The following is a 10,862-nucleotide window of genomic DNA, read 5'->3' as shown; positions in this document are numbered from 1 at the left end:
AAAAAACGTTTAAAAAGAAAAGGGTAAAAGTTTTAAAAAATTTGGCAGAAGAAGAGAAAAAAAATTGCAAAAGAAAAAAATTAAATTAACTGCAAGTCTAAAGAATCTTGGGGAGAAAGCCATGAGTTCCGTGCTTTGCTTTCTCCTCCTCTGGAATTCCGCGCTCTCCTTGGTATTGAAACTGCACTCCTCGGTAAGTGAACTTGGTCCTGGCTGGATTTCTTGTTGATATTCTGGGGGAGGGGACTGTTGTAGTGATTCTCAACTGTCTTTGCCCCAGGTGAAGTTGCACTGCCCTTACCAGGGGCCGGGCTAAGTAATCCGCTCGGGTTTGCTTTCGTGAGCTTTTGTTCCCTGAGTGCTTTCCGTAGAGTTCCAGAGGATGGGAATGAAGATGGTGGCCTCCCCGTCTCCAGCCCGGAAGAGCCAAGAGCCCAGGGCCCCACTCCTCAGTGCGCCCTCAGAGAACAGCGCCCAATTACTCCCATCACCCTAGCCTCCGGCCACGCTCCAAGCTGACCAAGCCTGCGACCAGTTCAAGGTAACCCGGAGCTTAGAGCTCACTCCTCGGCTCTGTTTCTGTAGCTGGCTTCCCCGTTCTAATACTTGTAAGCTCTGCGACACTCAGACACCCCCAATCTTTCTGTGACCCTGCGGGACCTGAGGCCACGCTGACCCTGCTGACCCCGCGTGGGCTTCACCCCGGTTAAGCCTCCGGAGCGATGTCCCTCAGCGGAACAGACTTTTAAAAGTCCTGATTTTGTACTCCATTGCTCCGCCGCTTGCCGGCCCCTCCCCCCGTGGTCTATCTTCCTGTCGCTTTGGATTCACTTGTCCGCCAGTCCTACCTTTCAGAAAGTGGTTGATTTTCTGTTTCTAGAATTGCTGTTCTTCTTCTCTTTGATCTCCTGTTGGATTTGTAGGTGTTTGCAATCTTTAGATAAGCTATCTAGCTGATCTCCTGCTACCTGAAGTAGTCTCAGCCAGCTACTTCTCTGCCATCTTGACTCCTCCCTCCTTTTTTTAAAATTTTTTTTTAATGACCATGTAGGATTAAATAATACAATCACTGATTTAGTCCAATACACAAATTTTTAGATGAAGAAAAAGAAAAAGCCCATAAAATTTAAAAGATTTTCTCTTATTCATTCAGTCAGAGCAGACAAACAAACAACCAAAAAAAACCAAAACAAGTTCTAATTCCTAATTAGAATCTCTTGTGCTACACTACATGAGTACTATAAAAATAAGCTGGAGACAAACTGTAAAGGAATAAACTGTGTATGTAGAGAGGTCAGAAGAGCCCCTGGCACATAGGTGCTCATAAATGTTACATGTTATTATAATATGTACTTGCATTTGCATAGAGTATTTCTGGAAGAAGGCACCAAAAGTCTTGATTTCCTCTAGCTAGGAGGAATGAGACACAGGGGTGGGAGAGAAATTGACTTTTCACCATGTCTTTTTTTAAGAATGTGCATGTACTACAAATTATATATATATATGTAGAATCCCTAAACAGTGAGAAGGATTGAATGGAGATATTTTATCTTGTTTAGTATTAAGGTTCCTTTCTCCTCCATGTGTACATGGAGAACAAACTCAGAACCTCTAAGAAATTAGTTATCTGGGATTGGAATTAGAAAGCATAAAACAGCCTAATGTCATTTCAGCCTAATGTCTATATCCACCAAGTACCTACTCATCTCTGTAAAGATCCTTTCAGAGAACATTTTTCTAAGATAATCAGGTTTCCAAGATAAAGATTTTTAAAAAGATTTTATTTATTTATTTATTTATTTATTTATGAGAGCTTGAGCAAGGGGAGAGGAGGGAGGAGGGAAAAGCAGACTCCTTGTTGAGCAGGGAGCCTGACACATGGGTTGGGAGAGTGGATCCCAGGACCCTGATATGACGTTAGCCAAAGTCAGATGCTAAACCAACTGAGCCACCCAGGTGCCCCCAAATTAAGATTTTTTTAAATTGTATAAATATTGGCAAATCAAATTTGAAAATCCAACTAGACAAAGTTCACTACCTGGCATTACATATACCACACTCACCAGCATTTGTCACTTTTCTGAGACTAAGTCACAAGATTAGAATTCCTGAATAATCCATTCCTCAGCTCCTCTGTTTCCTATATCCATCCAAAGTAAAAATATCACTCCATTAGCCTAGCTGTATTACCCATCTGGGATCCACCTCTGGAGAAATTGCTTTGGGACTAATGGAACTCAAATTCCATCTGTTATGTTTTTTTGAGTTAAGTAAATTATCCTCAGTTCTTTCCATCCCTTGAAACAGTGAGGGCATTTTTTTTTACCAGTTATAATATCCCATAAGTAAATTTTTATTTTTCCCTGTCCATTCCAAACAGGTCAAAATCCAAAGTGAATTTTTTCCTTAATCTCCTAGATTGCTGTTGGTCTGTTGCAGTTGGCCTAAGAATGATAGGATGAATCTCTACAATCTCAGAAAACAAGCCCAGGTCCTTGTGGAACTAGAACATTTGTCATGTGTGATTCCAGCTGAGATGATAATCATAGCCTTGTAGTTAGAGTTCCAGGTTGCAAATGAGAAGTGTGGTGGCTGCTTCCACCCTTGAATACCCACATCACCTCTGTCAAGAAGAATGGGGTGTCCTAAGCCTAGAGATGTGGAAATAAGAAATAAAATAAGCTGTAGAGCAGTTCTAGGGATGAACCTGAGGCAAGTCAGTCACTGACCAAATGCTTAGATTTGGCGTTACTATCGGAGACTCCAAACCTCACCCTCAGGATCAATTGAGATACATAAGTCCTGTGGAGGCTGAGAACTGTCCTCAACTGAATGCTTGTTAGCAGACAATATCAACTTACATCTAGTCCCCAGTTTTCACACTGCTTCATGCCACACTCCAGTACAGGAGGTGGGGGCTCTTACTATTGCTACATCATTTAAAATGATAGGGAAATTTGACACTGGAAATGGGGTTCTATGCCCTCTCTTGATCTGTAGCTCAGTAATTTTCTGACTCCCTGAGCCTATATATTCATACTTTAGATAATTCCATTCCACAAAGACTTTTCATAGCCCTCAAGGAAATTATTTTCTATTATGGAAAATAATGTCAGCACCTGGTGCCCTGATGTTTGCTCAACCATCAGCATACTGAAGAATTATCAGTCAGTAAAAGGAAAACTAAGGGTCCACTGACTTCTCAGATAATTAGAATATAAGAATACAGAATCTAGATTCAGTTGCAGCACAAAAGGAAATGATGTTTTCTTGCAGCTTGGAAGTTTATTAATAAAGGAGGTTGAACCAGTTGGTGTTACTTTCTTGAACCCTTCATCTCTGTGTCCTGGCTGTAGTGAGGAAGAGGACTAGCTGCTCTGCTGGCCACAGGTGATGTCATCCCAGGAACATGCTGAGCCCTCTCTCCTTGGTCCCTGTTGCCATAGCTGGGGTCCAGCATTATCAGACAGACTCCATTTCTGTTTCTTGTGCCTGGGCTGGAGGGATAATATTTCTTAGGATTCCAGCATAGTAGGGACTAAATACCTGTTGATTGTGATGCATCAAATTGAAAAATTTCCAGCCTAGTTCGGCCAGTTCCCCTTCAATGAGACTAAGGCCTCCAGGGAAGTCTCCCAGAGACTCCTGCATGCCACGAACCAAACAACATTTGAGAAACAAACGGATTCGCTGATCTGTGAGCAAGGAAAAACAAGGAAAAGGGGGAAGATCAAAGAGGTTTCAGGAGAAATTCACAATGCTCTTGTACTCTCTGCTCATGAAAGTTAACTAAGATATTCACTGACAAACCCATTCATTTGGATAAACTGTATAAATAAGATTTGTTTGCTTCATTTTGGAAAAGACGACGCTATCAAGCTCACAAAAACAATGCATGATCAAAAGATGTTCAGCTAGCAAATTTCTGGATGTTCATAAGATTGTGTGGTTTTAAGTGAGCTCCTGGTATGCACTGACCTAACAAGAGGATATCAGATATTGTACCTGACGTTAAAAGGGCATACATTACAAATAACATGGAGGAAATAGGGAGATGGAGAGGAGAAGGGAGTTGAGGGAAATTGGAAGGGGAGATGAACCATGAGAGACTATGGAATCTGAAAAATAATCTGAGGGTTTTGAAGGGGCGGGGGGTGGGAGGTTGGGGGAGCCAGGTGGTGGGTATTACAGAGGGCACGTATTGCATGGAGCACTGGGTGTGGTGCATAAACAATGAATTCTGTTACACTGAAAAGGAATTAAATAATAAATAAATAAATAAATAAATAAATAAATAAATAAGAAGCTCTATCCATAATGGCCCCAAACTGGAAACAACCCAAACCAACAGACAGATGGCTAAAGAAATGGTGGTATATTCATATGCTGGAACACTGCTCAACAATAAAAAGGAAGGAACCACAGATCTCTGCCACAATCGTGGATGAATCTCTAAAACACTATGTTAAGTGAAAGTGGCTAAATGCAAAACAGAACATAATGCATGATTCCATTTATGTGCAATTCTAGGACAGTCAAACCAATCTATGATGATAAATCAGAACAGTGGTTGTGGGATAGGGAATGTTGCAGGACTGTCTGGGCGAAGCACAAGAACACTTTGTGAGTAATGATAAGTTCCATATCTCAATGGGGTGAGGCATTGTGCACCCATACATTCTCCAAATTCATCAAAATGTCATTGAAGATCTGTATGTTAGGGTCGCCTGCATGGCTCAGTCAGTTAAGCATCTGCCTTCAGCTCAAATCATGACTTCAGGACCCAGCGATAGAGTCCTGCATCAGGCTTCTTGTCCAAAAGGGAAACTGTTTCTCCCTTGGCAATGAAATATTACTCAACCATTAAAAAAATGTAATTTTGCCATTTGCAATGACATGGATAGAACTGGAGGGTATTATGTTAAGCAAAATAAGTCAGAGAGATTCAATTATTATATGATTTCACTTGTATGTGGAATTTAAGGAAAAAAACAGATGAACATGAGGAAGGGAAGGAAAATTATAAAAAGATAAAAACAGAGAGGGAGGCAAACCATAAGAGACTCAACTATAGGGAACAAGCTGAGTGTTGCTGAAGGGGAGGTGGGTGAAGGAATGGAGTAAGTGGGTGATGGGCATTAAAGAGGGCACTTGATGTAATGAGCACTGAGTGTTATATGCAACTGATGAATCACTAAATTATACCCCTGAAATTAACAAAAATTTTTTTAAAAAGACATATATGAAATATACCTCAATAAATAAAATATATGTGGGGAAAAAAAGGCATACATTGCAACCAGTGCCCACACATCCAAATCAGACTGTTAAGATGCAAAAGTTAGAAGAAAGCTCACCAAGTTCACTGCTTCCTTTCCAGCATGGAATATGTCCTACAACCTAAGTCCGTATCAGTTCCTTGGAGGGGAGTAGAAGCCCACGCAGTAACTTTTAAAGCAAATGGTTTTCCATCATAGATCTTGGACTATAGCTAGAAAATGACCAGGGATGACTTGGTAGGGTTGAGGGGACAGTATTTCACACCTGCAAAGTACATATCTTAGTTGCAGGTTCACCTTAAAACCACACATTCACTCTTCAAACTGAAAGAGATCCATTTCAATCCTGCATATTATAGATGAGAAAACTAAAGCCCAAAGATTTTCCCAATAATCATGCTTTTCTATTGTTAAGTGTTTCAGTAACTGGCTTCCAACGTTAAGTCTACCTCCTCATCCTAAACATTCTTGACACCCCTCCCTATTACTACTGTGGGACTCTTACCAATGATGTTATGAACACAGTTCTCTTTCTTGGCAATATTCTGGAGTTGGCCTATAAGAGATGATGTGTTTTCACTGCTCGGGGCAGTAAAGTCCATGTCTTTGAGTCCTTGATGGATTTCCCAGGACAGTTGTTCACTCACACTCACCATAGTCTCTTGAGGCCTAGATAATGGACAGAAAGCAGAATGGCCCTGGCATAGGGTCAAAGCCCAGAGAGCCCCTAACAGAAGGCTGGTCCACTCTAAGCCCCCACCATTAGTAGACAGTAGGACCCCATGGACAGATTAAAAACCTTCATTGTTACTCTCAAGGTGACAACAAATTCACAAATATAGCACTATTTTAGACTTCAAAAAGAAACAAGATAAATTGGATAAGGGTTGAGGTCTATGATTGAACCCACTCAGTATACTTTAGTTCCTTAAATATTTTTTTTAAGATTTTCTTGGGGGATTTTCCATAGTTGTATTTTTTCTATTTCATCAGTTAAATTATAAATAAGTTAAGAGACCTAAATTTCTGATTTCTCTTTTTATTTTGGTTGTGGTACCCTACATGCAGTGATGATAAATCAATATTAATGATCAATTGATAAACTTCTGGATATGCATACACAAACCCAGTGTCACCCATTCAAATATGTAATGACTCATTTTTAGAAAACATGATAATGAATGCTTTGTAGTAAACTAGCCTCCACACTCTCCTCTTGGGAAGAAGTTTTATTTTCTCTATCCCAAGCCTCAATATGACTTATCAAAAGGCACCAACAGGGCGCCTGGGTGGCTCAGTGGGTTAAGCCGCTGCCTTCGGCTCGGGTCATGATCTCAGGGTCCTGGGATCGAGTCCCGCATCGGGCTCTCTGCTCGGCAGGGAGCCTGCTTCCCTCCCTCTCTCTGCCTGCCTCTCTGTCTACTTGTGATCTCTCTCTGTCAAATAAATAAATAAAATCTTAAAAAAAAAAGGCACCAACAATCATTGCAGGTGGTTCCCAAGGTCCTTTTTGTGGTGTGTGATGACAAATAACCAATAATTACATTATCTGCCTATGCCCCCAAAACCATATATTATTTTCAACTCTAAAAAAAGATCTGTCTATGAAGCTTACCTGGAGTTAAATTCTTTTGTCAGGGCCTTGGTTATGTGTTTCAGTTTATTCACAAATTCAGGTGAGCTGAATAAAACATTACCAGAGAAACTTCTGGCTACTAGCAAGACTGAGGCCAGGATGGTTAACTGGTGCAACTGGGACTCCATCTCCTGTAGCCATATTCTATCCATCAGCAGAGTCTTTTGAAAGAGGGAAGACTAGGTCAGGAGAGGAGGGTTCTAGTAGAGACATTAAATACAAAACAAAAAAAGCAATGCTCTAACACACATTCTTACCTCAGGGAAATCATCATTGTCAGGATCCCAGAGAAGAAGATTCAGGTAACCCTGGTATAGCACCATTGTGGGATTGGGGATTTCTGAGTTGTTAGTTGCCCAATTTGGAGGTGAACGATCCAAGCTGGAGGAGCTGGAAGAGCCAAGAGAACTTGGAGATGTTGTAGTGAGGTCTGTTGTTGCTTTGGTTAGTCATTTCGTGGTGCAATCAAGGAGACCTATGACACAAAAGAGAATATATAAGGGTTAAAAGCTAAGGTTTTAAAATATACTCTTTGTCCATAAATATTACTTTGTAGGATCTTCTGTCTTAGAGAAATATTTTTCACTACCTCTTACTCAAAAAAGAAACTTTTATTCACAATATATATTACCTTCCTCCCACAGCAAGTGTAAAAAAGGAAAATGAAATTAAAATGCCACATCTCTACCCAGAAGGATGGACTGTGAACAGAATACATGGGGAGTAGGGGAAAAGAAGGATACAGATACTACTTAGATGTTGGTAAAATTAAAGGATGTGTTAAAATTAGTGTTAATCCTTGTAGCTTGTGGAAGAGTAGGCTTTCTAAACTACTGGGAAGAGGAATGGAATCTGTCAGTGTAACCATAGACAGGGAGAGGTGGGGTGAAAGTAAAAGAAAAACAGGGGAAAAAAAGGTGGCAAGATAAGTTAAATAGGAAAAAAACGCAGAAGTTGAAATTTTATCACAATAAGGTATTCAGTTTTAGATCATTTATCACAATGTGAATCTTAAATCTTTATATTAAATCTTTTTCCTTTGGAAAAAAAGAAATTTTATTCAAAAATTAGAAAATATCTTATTGAGAGGAGGGCAAGATGGTGGAGGAGTAGGGGATTCCATTTCAAGCAGTCCCCTTAATTTAGTTAGATATCTGCCAAGCCACTCTGAACACCCATGAAATCAGTCTAAGATGTAAGATTATACAGGGGCAGGGGATCATCAGTTGAGAGGTACGGAGGATGGAGTTGTCATTGCACAGACAGATGTCAAAGCATAAATGGAGGGGGGAGGGGACCACAAGAAGCTAGCCACTGGAAAGTATACCACAGTGCAAAAGCACCCTGCACTTGGGGACCAGTGATAGCTTGGAGACCCGCAGTTGTGAGACAGGAAGGGACTGATAACAGCACTCAAAAAGAACAAGGGGTCCTAAGGGGCAGATATTGGGACCAGGTACCTCCAGGCACAGACCTAAGCCCACAGCCCAAGGATCCACCACAGCAGCCACCTGCTAGCTGGTGCAGACTTGAGTCAGTAGTCTCTGGGACTGGCAGCTCCTGCTGCTACCACCAAGAGGACCTGGCTTGGACTGGAGCCCATTGTTCCAGGAATGGCAATGGCTGGGGCACAGGTTGCCTTCACTGGGATATCTCCCAGTTTTGGTGGCACTGGGGTATAGAGATAAGCTGGGGCCTTCGTTGACCACTGAGAGGGTCACTGGGGGCACATAACCTGTGGGAGGCTGCAGTATTAAATGGCATTTGCAGAGGGGTGTCTGTGTATTCTGAAGGATTCAGGGAAGAGCAGACTGTGGCTTCCCTCTGAGGCACTGGTCCAGGTGTGGACAGTTTATTTTGCTCTGACCCTCTGAAAAGGCAAAGGTGAGAAAAGCCACCAGAGGACAAAAGCCTCCAGAGAACAAAAGCCTGGAAAACCGGTTTCCATGGAGCCTAGCCCCTTGATAAGGGGCAGGGCAACTCAGCCAAAGCAGGGTTAACTGAAAAGCAATGTGGCAGCCCCCTCCCTCCAGAAGACAAGCTGAAAGAACAAGAGGACAACCACCACAGGGTCCCCATAAAACTGTAAAACACCAACACCAGGGGAAAACAGTGTATTAACCTCATTGTTTTGCCTCACAGCCTGTCTCTTCCTTAAATACAACTTTTCTCTCTCTCTTTTTAAATGTTTTCTCATGTTTCATGCTTTTTACCTATTTATCCTTTCAACTAGATGTTTAATATAACATATTCCATAGTAACTTTTTAACTTGAACTTTTTCATACATGTATTTTTTTCTTTTTATATATATACAGACATTAGCTTCAATGTACTCCTTTTTCCTACTCAATATTTTATATATATATATATATATATATATATATATATATATATGCATACACATATACTTGCACACACACACATATCAGTTTTAGTTTCCCTGTATCTCTGAGAAGTACAGTTCTCTAACAAAGAGAACAAAATACACCCAGGAAGAATTGAAATACCCTTCTTTGCCCACATCAAGGGATTATAGCCACCTTCCTGTCAACCCCCCTTTTTATTTTGGGTTTATCTGTTTTTGTTTTTGTTTTTGTTTTTTGCTTGTTTGTTTTGTCGGTCTTTTTGTTTGTTTTTGATTTTGTACTTTATAAAGCTTACTCTTAGGTCTCATTTTGGCCTTTTTTTTTTTCTTTTTGGTGGTGACTTCCAATTGTTCCAAACCTTCCCAGGGTGCACCTTGTCTGTATTGTGGTTGATATTTTTGGTTGTATACCTCTCAAATACAACTCAACAGAATAACTAGGAGGAGGAACTCCTAACAAAGAAAAGACCTAGAGACAATGGTCTCTCCCACAGATCTAATGGATATGGATCTAAGTGAGATGTCAGAAACAGACTTCAGGGTAGCAGTTATGAAGACAATAGTCTGGAGAAAACTATTAATGGCAACATAGATTTGCTAAGGGCAGTAATGAGAGTGGATCTGGCAGAACTTAAAAATGCTATCAATGAGATACAATCTAATTTAGATACTCTAACAGTCAGGGTAAATGAGGCAGAAGAATGAATTAGTGATCTGGAAGACAAACTGATAGAAAAGAAGCAGGAGGAGGCCTGGAGCAAACAGTTCAAAATCCATGAAAACAGAATTAGAGAAATAAATGACGTCATGAAACATTCCAATGTTGGAAATATTGGGATCCCTGAGGGTGTGGAGAAAGGGAGAGCACTAGAAGATATATTTGAGCAAATCATAGCTGAGAACCTCCCTAATCTGGGGAATGAAACAAGCATTTTTGTCCTAGAGGCAGAGAGAACACAACTAAGAGCAAGGAGAGCAGATTGACATCCAGGTATGTAATAGTAAAACTCACAAATCTTAGTACCAAGGAAACCATTTTAAGGGCAGTTACGAGGGAGAGATTCCTTACATACAGAGGGAGGAATGTCAGAATAATGTCAGACCTGTCTTCAGAGACCTGGTAAACCAGAAAGGCCTGGCAAGACATATCCAGGATACTAAATATGGAACCAAGAATTCTTTATCCAGCAAGGCTGTCATTCAGAATGAATGAAGAGATAAGGAGTTCCCAGGACAAGCAGAGACTGAAATAGTATGTGACCACTAAGACAGCCCTGCAAGAAATATTAAGGGGGTTCTATAAAAGGAGAAAGATCCCAACAGTGATATAGAACAGAAATAAACAAATACAATCTATAGAGAAAAGGACTGCACAAGCAACATGATGACAATAAAATCATATCTTTTAATAATCACTCTCAACATGAACGGCCTAAACATTCCCATAAAATGACACAGGGTTGCAGTTTGGATAAAAAGACAGGATCCATCCACATGCTGTCTACAAGAAACTCATTTTGAGCCTAAAGATGCACCCAGGCTGAAAGTGAAGGGATGTACAACCATCTTTCATACCAACAG

The 10,862-nt window shown here is 40.7% G+C and overlaps 1 protein-coding gene across 1 annotated transcript in view; it reads right to left on the bottom strand.

Annotated features, from left to right (window-relative positions):
- Nucleotides 1-3,270: 3,270 nt before the first annotated feature.
- The window catches only part of TCP11X2 (t-complex 11 family, X-linked 2), a 43,831-nt gene continuing 36,239 nt past the window's right edge, over nt 3,271-10,862 (bottom strand). Inside the window, 4 exon segments of the mRNA XM_047716815.1 lie at nt 3,271-3,695; nt 5,785-5,948; nt 6,895-7,076; nt 7,173-7,390. Of these exon segments, the coding sequence (XP_047572771.1) occupies nt 3,463-3,695; nt 5,785-5,948; nt 6,895-7,076; nt 7,173-7,390 (797 nt within the window). The 3' untranslated portion in view covers nt 3,271-3,462.

The sequence above is a fragment of the Lutra lutra genome, chromosome X, assembly GCF_902655055.1.
Source record: "Lutra lutra chromosome X, mLutLut1.2, whole genome shotgun sequence".
In the NCBI taxonomy this organism is placed as follows: Eukaryota; Metazoa; Chordata; class Mammalia; order Carnivora; family Mustelidae; genus Lutra; species Lutra lutra.
Note: the sequence above shows the minus strand (reverse complement) of the source record. Positions and strands in the feature narration are given on the sequence as shown.